General features: G+C 41.6%; 1 protein-coding gene across 2 annotated transcripts in view; it reads right to left on the minus strand.

Annotated features, from left to right (window-relative positions):
• Positions 1 to 979: 979 nt before the first annotated feature.
• The window catches only part of RORB (RAR related orphan receptor B), a 200,334-nt gene continuing 177,434 nt past the window's right edge, over positions 980 to 23,879 (minus strand). The window contains exon 10 of one of the 2 annotated variants that reach the window (XM_038527077.1): positions 980 to 1,127. In XM_038527077.1, coding sequence (XP_038383005.1) covers positions 1,119 to 1,127 — 9 coding nt within the window. In that variant the 3' untranslated portion in view covers positions 980 to 1,118. Of the gene's footprint in view, positions 1,128 to 5,903; positions 12,296 to 23,879 lie in introns of those variants that run through there. The other variant, XM_038527076.1, reaches the window with a different exon arrangement.

Here is a 23,879-nt window from a genome sequence, read left to right on the forward strand (position 1 = left end):
GGCTCTTTCCCACAGCCCTTAGAGGGATCCAAGCCTGCCAACATGTTGATCATGGACTTCTAGCCCCCGGAACTATGAGACAATAAATTTCTGTCATTAAACCACCCAGTTTGTGGCACTTTATCACAGCAGCCCTAGCAAACTATTATTGTAATGATCCGCACACTGCCTGGCCGTAATAGGGTGCTTAATAAATCATGGTGCCCCCCCTCACTAGGGAGGTCTCTGTCCTGCCTAGAAATTGGGATAAAGTGTCTTTGTTCCAGTCAGCACAATCACTGCATATTTCTTCATGATCCAAACCTTGAAGATGAAAGATCTCTTCTTTGGTGCTCTAGGTGATAGAATGATCTTTGCTGGGACAGGCTCAGGAGCCTGGGACTCAGCTCTCTGCCTTGTAAAAATCCTTGGAGTAAGGAATTACCAAGAGCCTAAGGTGTGAGCCTGCCTGAACCAGAGGAAAAAAAATGTAAAATGTAAAAACACAGATGATTATCTCAAAAAATATCTTCCCATGAAAGAGAGAAATTGTTCTGTTCTTCACATATAAGACTTGAGATTGGGTGTTTTCCCCTGTGGGTCAATATGTACAAATCAATTTGTATTTACCCTTTTTTTTTATTGTGATGCTTTTACATGTGGGGTTGTGCTGACCCTGCAAAGACGAAAGACTCCTCACCCCCACCAGGGCTGACAGGTTCCCAGGATAGGAAATGATGCTCCTGAGTGGCCTCTTTGAAATGCATAGTGACCAATTCAGAGTCCCTGCCTCAACTGCTTCTCTAATTGGGCTCTCACACTCTGCTCACTGTCTCCCCACCTTAATCACCCCAGGCCTAGATACAGAGGAAGATTGGAGACAGTTCCTAAACCCCAGAGCCTGCTGAAATGATCCAAGTCCAATTATCCAGATCGGCCAATCCTAAACCTCTTTACCTTGTCTCATCAGTTCCTTGCCTTAGAAACCACGAGGAAAGCTCTTTCCTGGGTTTCTGCCTCCTGACCAAGCTGGTGCTTCCCCACGTGGTCTTATATGGCTTGAAACGGATGCCCCCTTCTCTTGGAAACTGTTGGCAGCAAACTCTTTTCAATGGTACTCATCTCCTGATCTGTTGGCCTCATGGTACCTGAATAATAACAAAACCTATGTTTTAAAACACAAGTATGTGTAAAAACCATGTTCTAAATGCATAGATGACTAATACCATTGATACAGATCGAATCCCTAAGTGCCCCTCATGTCATTGATCTGTTTTACTGGTTGTTCTGAAGAGGTTCTTCAAAATGAGCAGATTACTTTGTCAGAGATGTTTGGAATACTTGAGAATTTTTAGTATACGAAAAGGAAGACTGGGAGTCAGGAGTGAAAAGTGTATTTTTATTTAAGGTGTTGATATGACCAAGAGGTTTGGACACACACTTGTTCTGCTGAATTTCAATGAGTGGAACCAGCTATAATCAGGGGTAAAAAAAAAAGGAAGATTTTGTTTCAGTATTAAGAAATTAATAATTAATTACTTTTTTTTTAACCAGAATGGGCAATGGTGAGTGAATGATGAGTGATAATGAGTTCAAGAGTAGAGTTAGAGAAAAAAATGACCATCTGTAAGAGCATTTTTTATTTTTATTTTTTTTAGTTAGTGTGGTGGTTGTAATAAAATTTATCTTTTATAGTTATTTATGTCTTTGTCCTCTTGTATATCAACCGTTCTTGAACCATAAGAGCATAATCTTCATCTGTCATATTTCATGATTTGTGTACCTAGTGAACAATGCCTGGCATATTGTAGTAGAAGTAAATATTTGTTGAATAAATGTCTGTTACAGTACCTGATAGGAAATTAGAGACTTTCCTGGATTCTTTTCACATTTGTGTCAGGACTGCTGAGTGTTTCCAACCTGCTTTCTTTTCCCTGTGGGCACACAAGTGGACTACATCTCCCATAACTTTACTGTTATGTGGCACCACTGGATCAATTCTGATTGGTGGAATGTGGATAAGCCTACCTCATCCAAACCTACTATGTAATCTTGCATGTTCTCTCTTGCTTGCCTCATCTTCTGGCCACATGCAAATGTCCAGTGACTAAGGTGACATGTAAGATGGCATCTGGCTTACCATTTTGACTGCATGAGGAATTCATATGACAAGCATATAATGTCCCTCTCTTAAAAAGCAGTAGCTTCTCTAAATTTTCTTATTTGTCCAGTGAAATAGCACAAGAAATGATCAGTTCTCTGGATTCTCCTTCATCTTGACTGAGATTTTGTGACTTAATCAGACTGGATGAGGGGATTTGAGAGGGATATGCCAAATCCAAGCTTTTAGATCCAATTTGTTTTAACAAAATGGGCTCTCTGGTTTCTCTATTTTTTATTTCCTGCCTGGCTGAGTAGTTGTGAAAATCTAGGAAGTCATGTTCAACCTCTAACAGCCACTCAGGCTCCTTCTCTCATTGCTTTTGGTTAAATCTTTGGAGAAAAGAAGGGAAAGAGTTTTTCCAGTGCTTTTGCCAAGGGGCTGCTATTTCTCCTCCTGCTGCTTATGGTAAAAAACCAAAAACAACACCAAAAACATGTCTAAATCTGGTGTCTCTTCAAGAGGGTCATTTGTTCAAGGGTAAAACCAGTGAAACGACAGAAAATAGTTGGGAAGCTAAAATGACCAAAGGAGAATGGACCTCAATACATGTAGTTGACACATTATTGAGTACTTATACAAGCCATGCCCTGCTTCATGAACTTGAGAGATTTAAAGATCTGTGAGATACAGCTATAAAGAACTTTATAGCATCTTATTTTATAGTAATATTTATTCATCCAGTTAAACTTAGCAAGTTCAAGTTCAGAAAACAGTGAGAGAAAACTTGTATAGCATGATGGCTTGGCCATGGAAGACACCCCCGCCACCCCACCAAGATGGTGTGGTGGGATCTGCTTCACTTGTACCTCTTCTCTAACTGGGTCAAGAAGCCATTTGCCATGTGGACTATGGGGCCAAATGGTGGCTACTCCCGCGAGATCTGAAATGTCTTGTGGACACCAGCTTGGTATGATTATGGGAACATGTTGCCAGTTCTTACTCTTAAATAGAGAAGAGGATCTAGGAATGGAGCAATGCTTTGTGCACAAAACTGGCTTCATTCATAATTTATGATAATGCTATCAAAGGTTAATAACTGGGGGACCCGGGTGGCTCAGTGGTTGAGCGTCTGCCTTTGGCTCAGATCATGATTCCAGGGTCCTGGAATCGAGTCCCACATTGGGCTCCCTGCAGGGAGCCTGCTTCTCCCTCTGCCTATGTCTCTGCCTCTCTGTGTCTCTCATGAATAAATAAATAAAATCTTTTTTGTAAAAAAAGGTTAATATCTGTCATCTTATATGGTCCAACCAGAGTTTAAAAGTAGTTTTGCCTTTTGTGTTTCAATGCTGCCTAGATCTAGATTTCTGAAAAAAAAAATTTGATAATTTTTCAATAACGAGTTTTGTGATCAATTGTTGGTGGCAATTGACACAAGCCTGGGATAGATGGAGATTGTGAATTGGCTGTCTCTGACCAGTTATTTGAAGACCTGATTAGAAACCATGGGGCACAAGTGGTGCCCCAACAGAAAGATGGGTGCAGTTCTATTTCTGTGTCCTCTCTTCAGGGCCACATGGGGTCTGGATGTCTGGAATAGAGACGTTGCTTGAAACATACTGCATGGGTTACCACTGGTTCCAAAAACTGAAGTCAAGAGGAACTTTATATAAGGCTCATCTTGTGTGGATCAATGCTTTTAGTTTTAAAATCTGTTAAATTTTGCTTTAAACAACTAGTGGAGCACTTCAGCTCTAGGACGCCAACCTGAAACAACCTCCAAGCACCTGGAAAATCACCAGCTTCTCTTAGAATTGCCTTTTTTTTTTTTAAGCATCTCTGTGAGTCTATGATTATCCTCAATTACTTTCTACTACATCTTCACATAGAACTCAGAGTATTTATATGTTGGTGAGCATTGATTTTTTTTTTAAAGATTTTATTTATTTATTCTCGAGAGAGAGAGAGAGAGAGAGGCAGAGACCCAGGTAGAGGGAGAAGCAGGCTCCATGCAAGGGGCCTGATATGGGACTTGATCCCAGGACTCCAGGATCAGGCCCTGAGCCGAAGGCAGGCCCTAAATTGCTGAACCACCCAGGGATCCCCGGTGGGCATTGATTTTGATGGTGGAGCAGCTTGGTGCTGTTTTGTTAAAAATAAAAATCATTTCTCGAGACTTAATCATCAATTATTTGTGATCTGAAAGTTTTCATCAGATGTAGGGATTGTCACATCTATTGCAAACCTGCTGCAACTTGTTCTAACAAAGTGGGAAGGAGCTGCTTACAGCTCCGCTAGCTGCTAGAGCCTCCTTTTACAAAAATTCTGGAAAAAGGAGAGCTGCTGTTCCTATTTTAATTGCAACTTGGTGAGTTATTTGGCTATAGTGAAGTGTGGGTCTTTTCTCAGTGAGCACTTCTAACTCAGGCTAGGTCCATGAGGATGCAAGAATTTCCAGAAAAAAAGTTATTCATTATTTCCTGGGAAAAGGGCAATTCTGTAAGGTAAGAGCCCAGGGGATAATGTTTTCAAAGGCAAATCTATCTCCTTCATCCCCTCCTTGTTCCCTGTTGGGGGAAAGAAAAGAATTAGGCAAGACTTTTTTCTTTTTCTTCTTTTAATTTTGTTCAGCATTAAAGGAGGGAACTTCATAAACATTGATTGTCATTTACAGAAAACATTCAGAAATCATGTGTGCATTATCTGGGAATGCTAACAGTATCAACTAATAATTTACAGGACATAAAATAAGGACAAAAATCTATTACATTCTAAAGTAATATAAAACTCTTTTTTTTTAATTGTTAGGGAGTGCTGTTTTATTCTAGTATATTTATAATAATAATAAAAAAACAACTCAATGCTTACTTCCTAAATGACTCAGGCTGCAGTTTTACTCACATACACAGAAATGAGGGCTTATATATTAAACAAGGAGAGAGAGAGATCAGAAAATTGTAGATTTTAAAACTATATGTCACCGGGTTTATTTGCAGTTTGCCTTCGGCCTCTATAGGCCAATAATAATACAAGGTAATAATGTAATTAAGCTCCAGAAAAATCAATGGTGACTATAGGAGGCATTATGCTTTTTAAAAAAGTATAATTATTATGCGTCTTAGAGTGAATACTTTAATTTTACATGTGTTTGGCAATGCAGCCTTTGTGCATCGCCAGCAGTGGTGTGCATGCTGTATCAACTGCACCTCACAGCTGCCCCTTCAAGGTGTCATCTTGGTTGGAAGGTACAGTTAAGCCCCCCAACAGCTCTGGTTCCAACCGCTGGAGGACTTGGAGTGGTTCTTCACTTTACACGCGTAGGCTGGAGCTAACGTAAAAAGTAAATCTCTGAATGTTGGAAGTAGATGAAAATCATTTCTCTCAATCCTAAAAGCAGGGAAGCGTTGTCAGGGATTTAAAAAATATTGGAAAGTCTCATTTAAATCTAAATATCTTTTTTTATTATAAATCGATCATCATAAAATACTAGCCTTTAAAGTCATATCTGGGATGCAGGAAAAGCATCAGGTTCATCAGACTTGCTCCTGCCTGTGTTGTTACAGCTCGTGACACCTTCAATCTTCCTTTCTCTTGGTGTCTCCCAACCCTCCCTCAGGTTCTTGACAACATTTATTTGGTGAAGGTCAGTTATGGCTTCAGCGAATGAGTGATCTGACCTCAGGTTACTCATAAGAAATAAACGTGTACAAAAATATTTTGTTCATCGGAAAGCAGAGTTTGTGTTCCTTAAGCTAGTCCATGCAGAAAGGATTTGGACAAAGCCACACTTGCTACAAGGAAAGATGACTTAACTCAGGCAACCTTTTTTTTTTTTTTTTTTTAAGCTTTCTTTTCTCACATTGTCTAGTTCAGATAGCGTTTGCAGGTCTTAGGCCAATCTTCCATACAAATTCTTTGGAGCAGATTTAATTGACAGCCCTGTCCCTTTCTCAGCTGTATTACAAAAAGAAGCGTACACTTAACACCAATGACCCGTCAAGATGCTTAAACTGTTAACAACCAGTTTCTGAGAAGTACGTAACACGCACAACACGCAGAAAGGAAGCAAGTACATATTTGCTCTTTGTTGGTTTTTCCCCCTCTAAAAAAATTGTTACAAAGTCTTAAGCTTAAACAGAGACATAGAAAAATCAGTGTATCCACTGTCTCCAGTTATTTACAGCAAAAATTACAGAGACAGCATACATTGTATTAGACCTTCCACAAGCATATATTAAAAGTAATTACATTTGAAAAAATATTTTTATTTTTCCTCTACATTTCTACAATACATATGCAGTTTTCTGTGGGTGTAGTTTGCACTCGTGTGTGTGTGTGTGTGTGTGTGTGTGTGTTCCTTAGATGAAGCAGACAGTACTGTGCTTGGATGTGCGATCTGGAGCTTTTCAGACATACCTTATGTGTGTCTGTGTGTGGTCGCGATGGAGGCATGGAGATGCCCCCCTCCAGCCACCGCCAGAGGAGTCTGGTTTTAATAGAAGGATCGTGCCGCCCAGCTGGGGGTGGACACCCTGCGCCTCCCTCAACTGGGTCTATTCAATGCCGGTCACCTTGTGCTTTAGTTTTGGCCATGAGAACAATCACTGAGCTGCTTTTTCTGATCCACTGGAGGTCGTGCTTACAGTCATGCAGGAGGCAAAGATCACTATGGCCAATTCACTTCGGAGGATTTTCAGCAGCTTAGGCAAAAAGTGCACAAACACACAACCTCCATCTGCTGCATAGGAATCCCAGGTCCCGCACTTGAGAACGTGGAGGACTATGTGATCATGACTACGGAATAGGTTCTGCAGATACTGCTAAGGGAAAATCAAAACTTGTCACAGATATCGAAGCCACCACACATTTAAAGAGACGCATCAGGGACTCAAAAGTGTAAAAATTGTGTGTTTGGTGTTTAGAAAAAAAAAAGTGGCCAGAAAGCCAGCCACCTGGCTCTATGAGGCTAGGAATTTGGGCAAGACAAATAGAAGCGTCTCTTCTAAGCCATCGTTAAATTGAATCGCTTGCATTTTTAGACTGCTGGTTATTTTTCAACCCAACTCTTGCTATGTCCTCTGGCAGTGATGGTCAGGTAAGGAAAAGAAATGCAGGATCAGTGGGCAAGAGCTTGGCCCCCACCCGCGCCCCACTCTGACTCATGCGGAGTCCTGTCTGGCCACACTTGCTCCAGGAAACGGGCCCCTACATTCAACTCTGCCTGAAACCAGAGGTTGCAAACTGCAGACCCTCTTCTGCTCGGAGACGTGTTGGTTGGGTCGGCCCTGAGCTCTGAATCAACGGACATCACTTAAACTAGAGAGATGTTGTAAGATTCAGAAGCTTGAGCAAAACTTGTGCTTTAGTTCACTCTCGGAAGTCCCTTTACCCATGGGGCATTTCCTTGCCAGCTGGCCACTGGGCTGCTTTCCCTCATTTGCATCAACTCCCTGGCTCTTTAGGCTTTTCACTTTTTAGCTCCTGCTTTAAATGAACACGTACCTCTGGTCCTGAGCCCTGTGCCCTCCCCTGCCCTGCCCCCAGCTGCCCCTCCAAAGACAGGTTGGCAACTCCATCTAAAGACCCACATGGTTTCCTATACCAGGCTGCTGCTTTTATTAGCAGTTGGAAAGAAAAATATTAAATGCCACTTTATCTAAAGCAGATAGTGGACTTTTCGTCTTCTTTATACAGGGGACTTTGTGCAAAGTTTCACTACAGATGCATACTTTCAAGTTATTGCTGTGCTATTGAAAGGTGGCTCTGTCAGGACACAGGCATCCTTGCCTGAGTTTACTGCCAACTGTAGTGACTTCATGGGAAGCAAAAGTTTACAGAGAAAAAGAGAGTCAGAAATTCTTCTAATTTCCAATAGCAGTAGAATTTGTCCTTGCCTCTGTAATAAATGGAAACAACGTGCAACAAAACTGACATCATTTACATCTGACTGATGTTTTTTGGGGAAAAAAAAGGCTGGTTAAGTTTTAGGTTGTCCTTGGGACAGAAGAATTGCTTTTGCATTCAAGCCTGGTACACATGGGATTGTAGAGAGTGAGCGTGAGTTGACTAGCCATGTGCATGGCTTTCTACAAACAATTTAACTTGACTGCTGTGACGTTATGTGTCGAACAAGGCAGCTACGATAGGAAATGGACTATTGTCTCCCTGGCACCTCTTGCTAATGTCCAGAGTTCACTGTGATTTAAGGTGTCACAGATTCTGCCCAAGAAGTCAAATTATCCAAGAGACCACTAGATTCACTGTTTATACCTACACAGTGGTCCTTATTCCAGAGCGCTGAAGACTATATTCAAACAAGGCAAATCCAGAAAAGGTATGTTTGTAGAGTACATCTCTACCCTGGACTTTCAGGCTCTGGAGAAAAAAAAGAGCCACAAAATAAAGGATACAAAGATGACCCAGATCATGGACGGTAGTATGTGTGGCATCTTAAGCCAGATTTAGAATTCCTTCTTCTCCTATATTCCCTCCAAAATTTGCCTTCCCTTTTTATAGATCATAGAAACACTGGAATTTGAATTCACGCAGCTTTACCTAAGTTGTCAGATTCAGCTAACACCACTTAGATTTCTGTATTTTCCTTGTTCAGGACTTGTATAGGAAGCTTGGGTTTGCTCGGGAGACACATATTCCTATTAATAGGGCAGCTGGATTATTTGGCTCTTAGCAGCTTTTAGAAAATGAGACTAACTTGTCCTTATTCGTGTGCAACTTTCTAGCAGGTCCACACAGTTAACAACAGGAAGTTACTGCTTATTGTTCTGAAAGCCTTGTCAGAGAGGTTCTCTCATTGGCATATTTAATTTATGCCATTTACATTTTGTTGTCATTTTCCTGTTTTATTTTCCCTCCTTCTTGATGTACTTTTTTTTTTTTTTTTTTAAATGAAACATCCCTGAGTGGCTACAGTGCAACATCTGCATCAAGCAGTGATTGTCATTTACGAAGCATGAAGTGAAGAGTACAGATCATGGGTTCTTTCATCCAGTGCCTGAAGGTGTTGTGGATACTTGTGAGTCTTCGTAGGGAAGGGACAAAGATTGTGTGTGGTAAAGAAAGTTGTTCTCAACCAAATTTCAAAATACCTTGGGATGTAGTCACAGAAGATGTTCAAAAGGCAGCTTTTAAAGGCATTTGTTACCACTGAAAATATGACCTGGTTCTCTTTTCAGGGACAGATTTGGCAACTGGGGCGCAAAATGGAAATCTCTCTTCTCAACTGAAGCGGGCTGAGCATGTACTGGTTTTCCACTGTTTTGTTCTGGTTCAATCGCTAGCTGTTTCCTGTCCCCTCGCTTCAAAAGGTTCACGCCGTCCCAGTGAAATGCTTGCACTAGTGGAAACGACAAACAAATTCAAATCCAGTACCTCTTGAGGCAAATGCGGGGAACAATCCTTTTCCTACATCACCCATGGGACAAGGGAGGAAAAAATTCTCAGCCACTTCATCAATTGAGCCAATTTAAATCCTCTAAGGTAAATTGGAGGAAACGAATGATTCCCTTTGCAACGGAGCAGGAATTACAGGCCGACAATGGAAAACACTAGGCCAACGGAACAATGAAAACAAAGTTTGACATAAGTTCAAAGCTCAAAGGGAAACCCCAAGTAGACACATTAAGCATTGCCTATCACAAGCCAATCATAAAACATACATTGCATTTGGAAACGGCTTGGTTTAATTGAGCGCCTTCCATTACCCTGTTTTCCTAGCAATCAGTAAAGTAATCTTTCCATTAGAAGGAAATATGACTCTTGGAATTAATTCTTTATACAAAGAGCTAGCAGGAGTGACATTTACACCAGAAACAACCAAGTCCCTGCAGCAGCATAATATGCAGTCTGCAGCTGTCTTCTTAGACACCAAAGGTAATTTGGTTCAATGTAGTTAAATTAATTGAATATAACAGTAGTTGAGAAGGAGAGTCATTATTTTAAAGCCTTTTTGTTTTTCCCCACTGGCTTGGAATTCATCAATCATGAGGTGGGCAAAGGCCCTGCTTTCTAGAAAAAAAGACTATCACTAACGACTGATCATCAAGGAGGGGTTCTGTGGCCTCTCAGAGATGGCTCTCAAGACCATGTAACTTCAGGAGAGCATCAAAGATGAAAGGGAAATCAAAATTTCCCCTGATGGAAACTTCACGAAGCAGGTGTGCACACCTGCGTGTGTGTCTGTGTGTGTGTGTGTTTGCTAAGGAGGAAAGGGCAGCACCTCGTGAGCTGGTGGCTGGGCTGTGCCTACAGGAGATGGTGAATTCCACTGTCTTTTGCACAAAACTCAGCTCTAGCTTCCTTTTTAAAAGCTCTCGTCTGGGATCAGCTAAGATCAAAGGCATAGGGCCTCCAGACTGTAGGCAGAACAGGCTGCTTGGGGTTTATGCTTTCCCAGTACTCTGTTTGCTTGGAGAGCAGGGGGAGAGAGGAGACTTGTCCTAGGAAGTCAGAATTCAGTAAGCCTCACCTTGCCTCCTGCATTCTGTACTTTGTACAAGTTGCTTAAAAAAAAAAAAAAAAAAAAAAAAAAAAAGCCCAGGCTAGACGGATGATGCAGATGCAGTTTTAAACTGCATAGGAAATAGTTTTGGCTTTGAGGTGTATTAGTTCTACAGAATAACTCAGATGTGTTTTTGTTATCTGTGGAGTTCTGTGTTTACAGTACAGCATTTTGGAGTTGAGAGAAATTAGAGGCCCCACATTAGAAGGACATATAAAATCCTGCCTCCCCCTTTATTGCTGCTTTTTCTAACAAACTTAGCAAAGAGAATGCATATAAAGAACAACTTCTTTACTTTGTATGTGTTCTTTCTACCTCTCCTTTGCCAAAAACAAAATAAAACCCTAACAGCAACAACAACAACAACAAACAACAACAACAAACCAAGAAGCCCCTCCACAACCCAAACCAAACCAAAACAGGTTAGAGAGAACACATTTACATGAAATGGCATCCGGACCCTGGGTTCTGAGTTCCTCTGTGACTCTAATTTTATTAGAAAAAATTGCTGGTGGTCAGACCTATAGTCTGTATTTCTCTGCGGAGCACCAAAATCAGTTTCTTTCCCAGCCTGAAAGCCAAAAAAAAAAAAAAAAAGTATTTTGCCTGTCTAGGTGAAAAATAGGAAACAGTGATTGCTGGTTAAAAAAAAAAAAAAAGTCCTGGACTTCAAATATTATCTGTGGCCTAATTCTTAAAACAGGAAAATGGCTCCAAATCCTTCCCCGCCCCCACCCCCCAATATTTACCATCCTGACAAGGCTTTGTTGTCACTGATAGAGATAGAGTTCTTATACAGAGGCCGTGCATTATATATACTCCTTTATAGACTTATCTCTGAATTGGTACCATCCTGCTGTACACGATAGTTGTAAAGTCTGGCTGGGAACACAAAATCCTGATTGTCTAACGTAAAGGTAACATATAACACAGAAGGGAAATAATATAAGAGAGCCTGACTGAACCTCCTTCGCTAGTGGGTATGGTATTTTAAGCCACAGTGCATGTGCAGGTATACGTAATAGTCATATATAATATTCTCAGATATTATATACTTATTACATACATGCACAGTGCTTTCCAAGACAGCTACAAATTTACACATGCATCAACTATCTAAAAACATAGAAATAGGTAAGCCTATCAAGTGGGATTTTCTTAAATTATATTTGAACAATTAACAGGAGAAAGTAATCATGTAAAGTACCGCTCTGTTCTCGTATATATCTACAATAAAATTCTATAAACAGTTGTCTCCCAAAACATACCCGAATAAAATAAAATTAAAAAAAAAGATAACACCCAGTGTCCTCTATTTGTATATTTATGGTCATTTCAAAAACAAACAAACAAATAAAAGAGCCCCACTCAGGTGCATATTTACATTCTTCAAACTGTAGCGGTGAAAAATAATTCTATTAAGTGCAGGACATTCCTAATGTTGCAGTAGACATTTTTTTTTTCTTAAGTCTTCATGAACACATTGCTTTTGTCTTAACGGTGATGCCTTTCCCGACTAGGAGACAGTCCTCTGGTCGCCTTCATTTGCAGACGGTGGCACAGTCGGGATTAAAGAGTTCCTTGTATAATGGAGGAAAGAGTGTATTCACTATGTCTGGATGTGATTGTTTGAATACCTGCAGCTTCTCCCCATGCAAGTTGCAGACCGCCGTGATGGTGGGGATCTTGGCTATTAACTGCAGAGTGGGGAGAGACAGGAGGGAGTGGGGAGGGGGGGCACAGAGGGGGAAGGAAGCTCATTAGTGCTCTGTCTTCTGAATCCGTGTCCTTCCTGGCCTCGGATGAAGGAAAGTGGCTTTGGGAAAAAAAAGATGTTCAGAAAGAAAGGAAAGCTCACTTTGGGCTGCTTCTCCTTTCCGACAAAACAAAACAAAGCGCCCCTCCCACCCCGACCCCCCCATCCTCTAAAGGGAAAACAGAGAAAGCAAGCGAGCGGGGGCCAAGCTTCCTGATTCACTGCTCTTAAATAAAGTGTGTATGGGAGGTAGTCGAGTTTAATCGTTAGGAGTGGGTGCTTTGCACAGCCAGGCCGACTGACTCAGAATCCTGATCCCAAAATAGCCAGATGGCTGTATGGCCGTGATACATTCTGTCTCGGTTTTCCTGTTTGTAAAATGGGCCCACTCATACAGTTCCTACCTCTTGGGTTGTTGTGTGGACCGATGTAATTCACAGAATAGTGCTAAGAGTAGTGTAGGCATGGAACCCGATTGGGAGCTAATATTATCTATCATTTCCCACAGATTTTTATGATATGAACGTGAGATTTCCAGTTTTGGAAGGCGACCATGCGAGGAAGGTGTAATCTAAACTGTACGAGGCGTGATCCATAATTCTTGGGACTGCTTTGCTCACTAGCCTGCCTGGATCTTTCTCGTTCTTTTCCACTGTAATGCATAAAATGAAACCTATATTTAATCAAGAGAGAATTTGGGAGGTCACTGGCTCTTGTTTCCTCAGGGAGGCATTTAAAAAAAAAACTCGTGGGGGAATATCCACTTATAATTGCTAGATTTTGGTACATATGTATCATGTGGGATGTGATTTTTTTTTTTTTTGAGTTCAAATACTCAGAAGATAGTGTTTTATAAAAACTTAAAATGTCCACAGTTTGCTAAATGCTACATAGGTCTTAGGAGATGAACAATTCTCGCTTTTAACATATTTATAATATTTTATAATCATCATTTTATGTCAAAATCAGCTAATGTCATTGTGATCAAACTACTGTTGGAATAAGATGTGTTCTCATGTGGAGAACACTCTCACAAAAGATAATCCTGATAGTTCATATAGCTGACCAAAGGTACACTGGAAAGTGATGATAAAATATAAAATTAAATAAACCCCATCTAATCACCAATTAGGCTCGCTGTGCTCCCTACCCCATTCAATAATAAGAAACCATATCAGCCTTTGAAGTAAAAGAGGAAATAGATAATTAGTTACTTTGTGGCTCTTCAAAATCAGAAATTTCCACTTTCATTAACTTTCCTTTTAACAACTAATGACTATATAACCACACCAGGAGCAATTCAAAAATAGCATCAGGATTAGAGCTGTTGACATATTCATTAAAGAGATCTAGAACACATAAAGAAGTTTGGGGTTCAGACTATCCATTTCCATGGCTGTTTGACGATAGAGGTAGAAATAAAAAATGTGAAATCTCTGTTTATAGAATGGATGTTAAATTCTAGACTGAGAATTAAGGCTGTCTTTCCAACATGAGGTCACTTACATTGTAGCAGGTACTCTGTTGGACACTAAAGTGCCCAAGACATGGGTTCTTGCTTATAAGAACCTGCTTGTGAAGACAGATGTGAGTCATGGTATCACACAGTCAGAGGCAGACTGAAAAACTGTGGTGGGTGCCATGCAGGAATTGGCTAGAAGTGGAAGGTAACAGAATGTTCTGACTCCGGTCAGGCCAAGGAAAGCTTCCATGAGGAAGGACCCTTAAGCTGAGCTCTGAAGGGAGAGTGAGAGCTGGCTAGAGGCTGGGGTACATGACAGGCACTGGGGGGCCATGGGTAAAGATGCTGTGGTACGTGGCACACCAGGAGATCAGAGCAGTGAGTGAGCACATTGGAGGGAAAAGATGGAGAGATGGGCCTGGCCAGTATATGCAAGTCTACATAAGGGCTCTTTGGGAGGGTTTTCAGCAAACAAGACGATCAGAATCGCATTCTGAAAGAGTTACTTTGGATCCGGGGTGGAAAACGGTGTCTTTTCTATATTTTCATAGGTAAAGAGTATACCAGGTCCACGTAACTGAGGTCTCTTGGGAAATTATCCAAGCTCTCCCGACCAGCTGGTTCACACAGACGGAGGCTACAACAATTTGGAACACTTCTTACACATTACAATCTCCCTGAAATAGCAGTTGGATGCAGAGAGGCTTTGGAAGCTTTCTATAATCATCTACAGTTGAACTGATGATATGCAGAGCTCCCAAAACTTCCAGATGTGATTCTATAATGACTGTCAACCTTTACTCTGTGTAAGAATCACTGGGGTGCTTCCTAAAAATGCAGATTCCTGGGATGTATTCTTAGGGACTCTGTTGCAGTAAGTCTAGGTGGAGCTCAGCCTCCCTATTTGAAACAAACATTTCCAGGATACTGTTGGGCTGTGTCCATCGACTGGACATCAGAAAACACTGTTACAGAGGTTCAAATCTCATACATTTACAGCTGATTTTCACAGTTGAAAAGTAAACTCTTTATCATATTTGAAACAGTCCTGGGAGCTGAGTGAAAAGTTAGCTCCTTTTCAGGAGGCAGAGATAGAATTTATCATCCTCAGAGAGGGGAGGTTTCATTTGCTTAGCTCCATTAGTTTGGTGGAGGATAAGTAATGGAATTCTGGAATTCCCGATGGCATGCAAATACAACACAGAGAGGATTAGACTAATGATTAAAAACAAAAACTATGGGTTTTAAAGCCAACTGCTTGGGGGTACTTAGGTGGCTCAGTTGGTTAAACATCTGCCTTCAGCTCAGGTCATGATCCTGGGGTCCTGGGATCAAGTCCCACATCGGGTTTCCTGCTTAGCGAGAGTCTGCTTCTCCCTGTCCCCACTTGTGCTTTTTCTCTTGTTCTTTCTCTCTTTCTCTCTCAGATAAATAAAATTAGAAAAAAATTAAAGCCTGACTGCTTGGGTTTGAGTACTGCACCTGCTATTATAGCTGTGTGATCTTGGGCAAGTCACTTATTTCTCAGCTTTGTTATCCATCAATTGGTCCCTACCTCAGAGGGTTGTAAGGGTGAACCGAGTCAACACAAACTGTCTAGAGCAGTGCCCAGCACGTGGTGGCGATATATGCATTAGGTGTTATGCTTCCACTCTCACATAATGCTTCCTTCAAGGAGATGAACAGTCAAGGCCATGCTTGTTCAGCCAAAAGATACAGAGGGCAAGAACCCCACTTAAACTTTAACCAACTACTGAAAATCGAGTCATGTGTTAATGCATGGGGGAAATCAGCCATTCACTTTGTTGAAACGAAAAAGCAAAGTCATACTGTTTTTCATTTTCTCGTAGCAATTAGTCACTTGCTCATTTAATAAACTGTTATTCATAAAGTGGAATCCTATATACTACAATTCTTCAAGCTTGTTTCTGCTTCTTTAATGAAGGGGAGGAACTGTCCTCTTAGCTAAGCATTAATTTCTCATTAAATGCCTAAGAGGACCACCCTTCTTTAGTCGCTCACCTGCATTGGAAATACTTAACTTAGTGTCTTCGGTTTTGAAAAGTGAATGTGGACTCCTGCTTCTTTCCTGCCCCCAACCTGGGGTTTAAGGAACGTCTGGTTCAGGACCTACTTATGGGATTTGGATCTTGTCCCTGCTTCTCATTTGTATAATGGGCCCGATGATGAGAATTTGCTTTTTTGTGACGAGCACGGGGGCTGCTCGAGCAAGAGCACTAAGGAAGGCAAAGAGCTTCCCTAACCTGTGTGCTCTTGGAGGAGGCCAGTTTAGAGGCATCTATTCAGCTGTGGAGCTAGACATGGGGCCGGGGACGTGCTTCACTCCGGAGGCATGAAGGGCCAGGAGGGCACGAAGAGGCAGTGGCAGTGTTAGAGCCCAGAAGGGCCTGGTGGAGGGAGCAGCAGGCAGTCACTTACTGCTCATTAATATTATGTACTGCAGCTGGGGGAACCTCCATTTCAAAGGGAGCTTAAAGGAGCCTCAGTGGCAGTTAATGGCTAAACAACTTTTTAAACAGGTAGGGAAGTGATCCACAAGCATTTGGAGATGGAGGGGGTAGTTGATTTCAAATAATCGTGAAATTATTTTCATGTTTCAATAATCCCCCGAGCAGGGGGAGACACTGGGTCTAGTAAAAGGCACTGTCGCATTCATATCTCTCTCTCATGACAAGCATTTCTTATAAGAAGGAAGCTTTGGCTTATACCCACAGGGTCTACGAGAAGAAAAAGCAGCTGTTGGAGGAGGGATCATAATCCTATGCTTCTTTTCAAGAGGGTAGTTTTATGAGAAAATCCACCATTTTATAACTAGTACGTTTATAACTAGTACATTTGGAAAACTAGTGATCTTGTCCATAGGGGCTTCCAGGCCATCAGGATGCCCTCCAGCCTGAAGCAGGGAGCAGACACTGATTTGACACCAATAGAAGAAACTCCAGAAGCACTGATAAAAACCGGGCATGTCAAGGGAGGTTAAATACATCGATTTCGCATGCCCATTCACTTTTGTTTTTCTGGGTGTTTGCTTAGCTAAACCTGGATGTGTGGATCAGAATTGTAATACTGAACTTGAGATACCTGTCAGGATGTAAGCCCTCCTGGGCCCTCCTTTCCCCATCCTTGGCCTCCATGCTGAGTGGACTGACTAAAGTGAGAGCGGACACCCACTCAGTTGGGGCTGGAGTCTGGAATCAGACTGAGAACCAGCAAGTTACTTTCTAAATGTAGCAGAACCTACAAGTAATTGAAGAAGCTAAGAGCTACCCTATTTCACCATGTGGACCAGGGAAGGAGAATTAGCTGGTGTTCAGGGAGGGAGAAGAATGAAGGAGATGCCTAAAGAGAGATAAACACGTGGGATGGAGAATTATGAAGGCTTCCCAACTCCCTGTTCTAGTGCCTTCCTGAATGGTGGCTGTGTTTCATCCTTAGGTTCCATGAGCGATCTCTCCATTCTTCTATTTTGCTTAAACTAGTGTGAGTTGGTTCCTATTACTTGTTACCAAAGAATTCTAATGAATACATCAACTTGGCAACTTGATGTGTGAGGAATCACATCAAGACCTCTCTTCTTACTCACAGACCATTAGTCTGATGGAGAAACCCTGGCATTTCTGGGTGGTGGACATGCAGCATATGCCAGCAAACTTGGAACAGCTAAAATGGACCAAAGCAATCTGGTCTTTCACAGGAACTCTGCAAGGAGACTGCCCAAGGCCAAGGCCATGTGTGATCCCCATTTTCTGCCTTGCATCTGGCACAGAGTACACACTCATCATAAACATGTGCTGAAGTAGAAAACTGCCCCAGGACAAAGCTATGCTCCTTGAGTATGGATTTGGAATTTAAAAACTTGGGTAACATGCTGAATTGTTTTCTATAGTTTTGCCTATCCTTGGGTTATTTTAAAGCATAAATACCCTCATGAGGAAGCCTGAGAAGCCTGAGCGGGGCTCCCGGGGTGCCCGGTTTCACCTGGGCAGTGGTTATGTGGGTATGTTAACTTTGTGATCATTCACTGAGCTATCTATATGGACTTATGATTTAAAAACTTATCAGCATGTGCTATACTTTTAAAAAGCATAGAAAATACTTGAATTATGAGACAAGTTCCTAGCCAAATAGAAAGAGGAATGGGGAGGCTCATCACCTGGGTAGGGCCTCCTCAAGTGCTCAAGATTAAATTGATCCCAAGTCCTGAGAGCCACCTACTAAGAATTCCAGTGTAACATCTAGTGTCTTGCAAGAAGAAAACAGGTTTTAGATCTAAACATTCCATTATTAATCAGGGCATAGCCTATTTTGACCTCATTGAGAAAGCAATGAATGTCAGTGTAAATGACCCTGTGCAGTTTTCATGGATCTCTAGTCAGTATTTGCTTCATAGGCTCTATCTGTGAATCAACATGTTTTTTTTTTTTTTTTCTAAATTTGTATCAAAAGAGTACCATTCCTATGACAATGACCAGGAATGATTTCTTTATGGTAAAATTTCAACTTATGAACATGTGAAATAGGACTGTCTAAGCCTTTCATCTTGTCAGCTTTTATTTAGTAACTTGGTTCTATAATACCAGGAGAAACTTCCCTCTCCATGTTGATGATACGGTTGTGCTACAGTTACGCCAGAAACAGACTGAGGAATTAAGAAGTTAGTGTATCTGTTGGCTTGTACTTGTCTCAGCCTAACCCATCACAGTTCTCCCTGGGAAGGCTGGAACCTTCCAGATGATCGGAGAAGGAGATGAACATCAAAGAACCAGATTTATCACCACCTGGTACAGCCATTCTAGTCCAGGGCAGTCTCTTTCCACAGTTGACCTGAGCTCTCCACTCTGTTTTCATTAATATGGTACAATCTTAGACTAATATCCTATGGATGAAGGGATGTGGCGGGACATCTTCCCAGGCAGCAAAGGCTTAGAAAGAATAATGGGAAGAATAGTTAAAATTAACAAGTCAGGAAACAACAGATGTTGGCGAGGATGTGGAGAAACGGGAACCCTTTTGCACTGCTGGTGGGAATACAAACTGGGTACAGCCACTCTGGAAAACTGTGTGGAGGGTCCCCAGAAAGTTAAAAATAGAGCTACTCTATGACCCAGCAATGGTACTACTAGGTATTTATCCAAAGGATACAAACATAATGATTCAAAGGGTCACATACAACCCAGTGTTTATAGCAGCAATGTCCACAATAGCCAAGCTATGGAAGGAGCCCAGAATGTCCATTGATAGATGAGTGGATAAAGAAGATACATCATATGATTTCACTCATATGTGGAATTTAAGAAAAAAAAAACAAAACAAAACCTAGAGGATCATAGGGGAAGGGAAGGAAAAATAAAATAAGCTGAAAACACAGAGAGAGGCAAACCATCAGGGACTCTTAACTATAAGGAACAATCTGAGGGTTGCTGGAGGGGAGGAGAGGAGTGGAGGGGACGGGATAACAGGGTGATGGGCATTAAGGAGGGAACTTCATGTAATGAGCACTGGGTGTTGTATGCAACTGATGAATCACTAAACTCTACTTCTGAACCTAATAATACAGTATATGTTAATTAAATTGAATTCAAAGAAAAAAAAAAAAAGAGTGATCAGAAGAGAGTCACAGGGGACAGGTAATAACTTCCTGGCCATCCAGGAAAAGGAAGGAAGAGAAGTCTGATGGAGAGTCTGAGCTTCAGCATCATCACTAGACTCCTCCACATCTAGAAGAATTAGAAGTTCCACTAGCACAGAACTGTGAGTCTAAAAATACCCAGAAGGGTGGTGTGGCCCATCTATATGGCACATGGCCAGGCACAAGCAATTGAACACTGTTTGGAGAAATGGACTGCAGGCCCTGACAGAAATGTTCGAGCTGTGGTGAAACAGAAACCAGCGCTCTCCTCTGCATATGGCGGAGCGAGGGTGCTTGGCAGTCCGACTCACACTGGACTCACACTCCATGCCTTCCTGCTGGATATGTGTCATTATGGAGTATGCTACTTTTAAACTTCTCGGTAAAGCTTTGGGCAAGAACCCAGGAGCATTGGGACTCCTGGGTGGCTGAGTGGTTGGGCATCTCTGCCTTTGGCTCAGGCCTTGACCCCCCAGGGGTCCTGGGATCAAGTCCTGAATTGGGTTCCCCAAAGGGAGCCTGCTTCCCCCTCTGCCTGTGTCTCTGCCTCTCTCTCTGCATCTCTCATGAATCAATAAATAAAATCCTAAAAACAAAAATCAACAAAAAAGAACCCAGGAGTGTTGCATATTGGCAGGAGCGCTAGGAACCAATAAATACACTACCGAACAGTATTTCACGACTCATTATCCAGGAGATGCAACAGGAGGATGGTCTGGAGAAGACTTGTTCAAACAAGCCTCCAGCTATGGCCCCGACCCAGCGGCTGCACGTAGGGAAGGGCTGGGATGTGAGCAAGGTGTCCAGATCCGGGCTTCGCCCTCGGCCGTGAGGACGCTGCCACAACCCGGCCAGAGCTAGATTGACTCCTTTTTCTCCTTTGCCCTCCGTCCTCTGGCCAGAGCAGGAGGAATGGCAGATTCTTGTGACCTGTCATAAAGGAAGCCCATAGGACAGAGAACCGGATTGTCGCCAGCCTCTGGCAGGCAGTTCAAACGTTCACTCACCCCGGCCGTGCTCACGCCGGTCCCAGCTGAGAGGAGAAAGAGCACCACAGGTTCAGACTGAGTCACATCAGCACCCAAAGCGCAGGGTGACGGAGCCCCAGCTGACGGCCCAACGGGACTGCTGACCTTGGGACGCCGGCTTCATAGACACTGCATGCTTTGCGGCTTTGGGCCTAGAAGAGCAGCCTATGCTAGGTCACCGGAGTGCACGAAGTATGAATTTGAATCTTCAAGACTTGGTGAAATCAGTCTATTTCTTTACTTACTGTAATGGTAAAGCTTTTTTTTTTTTTTTCTTTTTTAGGATTTTATTTATTTATTCATGAGAGATACAGAGAAAGGCAGAGACATAAGCAGAGACACAGGCAGAGGGAGAAGCAGGCTTCCTGCAGGGAGCCCAATGGCAGACTCCATCCAGGACCCTGGGATCACACCTCGAGCTGAAGGCTACCCAGGTGCTCCACTGTAATGGTAAGACTTCTAGAGGGTCCCTAACATGACTGCACCATGCCGAGCACTGGGGGATGGAAGAAGAAAGAGGTCAGGAGCAAGTTTTGTTTTTCTCTTTTGGAGTCCAAGAAACATTGTACAGAAGGAACCTTAATGACCATCCAGTCCAACCTACTCCTTTCCCAGACAGGAAAAGTGAAGCTCAGAGAACAGATGAGGCTTAAGAATATATATATTGTGGTTTTCTTTTCTTTTCTTTTCTTTTCTTTTCTTTTCTTTTCTTTTCTTTTCTTTTCTTTTCTTTTCTTTTCTTTTCTTTTCTTTTCTTTCTTTTCTTTTTCTTTTTTTTCTTTCTTTCTCTTTCTTTTTCTTTCTTTCTTTCTTTCTTTCTTTCTTTCTTTCTTTCTTTCTAAATGAGCTTAATTAAAGTGACTAGTGTCATCCCATTTCCTGGCTTTTCAAATCCAGGACCTAGCCAAATCTAATTATTATTCATAGCTTGAATATACCTTAAACTTTCTTACCTCTTATCACTTCCCCCATCACTTGAAAGGCCATATTCCACCTCCTCAACCCTCTAATGTCCTTTTCTGAAATAGTTGTCTTCCGCTAGTGATTAACTCAAATATACCACCTTTTGGATAAAAGCTTCCCTGCCAAAACAGCATTCCTTTTGTCCACAACAATGATAGCACTTACCTACTAGACCTATAATTATGGAGTGTGCACCTTGCTTATATTTGCTGTGATATAACCAGATAACCTCAACATTGTCTTTAGTTACACTTTACTAATGAGGAAACTGAAGCACAGAGAGGTTAAGTGACTTTTCCAGGGTCCCTCAGCTAGGAAGGGTTCTAATGATTTATTATAAATGTGCTATATACTATCATAAAGTTGATGAGGAAAGAAAACTAGATTCTTTAATAACGTTTTAAAAATAAATCAATAAACTGATTAATACATTAGGATTGAAATCTTCTAGTTAATGGATACAGAATTCCTAATTTTCACACCTTCCCTGTATCCAAGTTTGGTCAAAAGTGTAAGGTACTGCTACTTGAACTTTAATTTCAGGAAGTGGGCACGGCTGTGTATTCTCTCAGGATGAAGTCCAATGACTGTGTCGGAGCCCTGCCCCTCTCACCTGATGTCCATCACTCATTCAGGGTCAACCTGGTCGGCACTACAGTCTTTACGCCTTACACAGAAGGCAGATCTACCCTACTTACTGTGGTTTACCTGAGTCCTTGGACTTGAATGAAACCTATCCCTAGAAGTATGTGCACACACGAGATAGGTTTCATGATATCTGCCAGATTCTTTAACATGTCTATAAATTACAAATATTAAGAATGGTTGCCACTATTTGAGAGGCCTTATGGAGGCAGAAGAGTTCCATGACTACGGGGGCAGAAGGAACATTTCTGAAAAGATGAGAATCTGTGATGGTATAGAATAGTTTTTACTAGCTACAAATAAAATGATTCCTTTTAGGGAGTACTTGCTTGATGAGAGGGTGTGCCTATGCGTGGGTGGTACCACTGTCCTTTCAGTGTTAAAGTGGTCGGGAACTTGAGACACTTGCCCATTCCTTCCTGCCCCTAACCCCCAGCACTTGACAGTTGAGGAATCTAAGACTAAGACAAATAGAGAGACTCTTCTAAAGCCACACAGTTCAGGGCTGGGATCAACCAGAGTCCAGTGGTCATTCTGGTTCATGGTCCCTCCCCCTTACTTCACAAAGCATCCTATTAAAATGTTGGCTTACAAGCAAAGGTCCACATAAAAACCCTATATGCACACATGCCCCGTGGAAGCCATGCTTTGTCGTCTGGCTTTGGTGAATTTGATACAAGAAACAATCCTCTTCTTTTTTTTTTTTTTTTTGAAACAATCCTCTTCTAATGCTTTCTCTGGTCCCCAGTTTTACAGCATTCTATAAGAAGAGGGCTGAACTGTGTACTTTGCCCACTAACGATAGAGAATAGAAAGTCGAGGTGACCTACAGTCAGTGTTTTGTTTTTGTTTTTTGTTGCCACTAAATATCTTTCATTCTTCAATTTCTCTGTTTCCTTTCTACCCCAAATACCTCCTATTGCTGCCCTCAGGACACCAGGAGGTAGAAGATGGTGTAAGCATGAGGATTTATACATATCTCATTTGAACCTCAAGACATCTGTACAGAAGCAAAAAAAAAAAAAAAGATAATTCTCATTATCCTCATATCAAGACCTTAATTTTAGGATGGTAGATATGGGGACCAAGGTCTTTGGGAGATCCAAAACATGGGAAACATCTCCCTCCATTAATTGACCAGATGAATTTATGGTATCTTCTGTGGGGTAATTTTAGAGACAGATGTGTATATAATCATCTCTTCTGCCCGGTGTATCTGAAAACATGCAGAAGCTTTGCTCTTGACAGGGAGAAAACTGAGGTGCAGAAAGCAGGTGACTTGTTCTTGCCTACATAAAAAGTAAGATCTCTACCAAAGAGAACTATCACTCTATAGTGTAAAAATGTTTCTCCTAGGGAGGTGTTTATCTTAACCAAACATTACTGTAATGAAACAGCATATTTAATTCATAATTCATGGACTTTTTAATAGGAGTTTCTCTATGTGCTAAGTAATATCTGATAATATCTCTGAAAGAATCTTTCCCCTTTTAAAAAAATAAAGACCTTTAAAGAGCTGTGGGAGGGTTTTAATGATTATAAATAGAGACCAGGATTCCTAGCATCCTCAACACAAAATATGCTCCATTTCCTAGTTGCTTGCCCTCTAAAAAAAAAAAAAATCCCAGTTCTTAAGAAATCAAAGATGCTTTAAGATCTAAAATAATGCTGAATATCAATCATTAGAAAATTACTTTTTCCTCTTATGAGAATTTTACTCTGATAAACATCTCTTCTCAGAACTCTTCTTAAAGATCACTATTCTTAATTAAGCTGA

The sequence above is a fragment of the Canis lupus genome, chromosome 1 (assembly GCF_011100685.1).
Source record: "Canis lupus familiaris isolate Mischka breed German Shepherd chromosome 1, alternate assembly UU_Cfam_GSD_1.0, whole genome shotgun sequence".
In the NCBI taxonomy this organism is placed as follows: domain Eukaryota; kingdom Metazoa; phylum Chordata; class Mammalia; order Carnivora; family Canidae; genus Canis; species Canis lupus.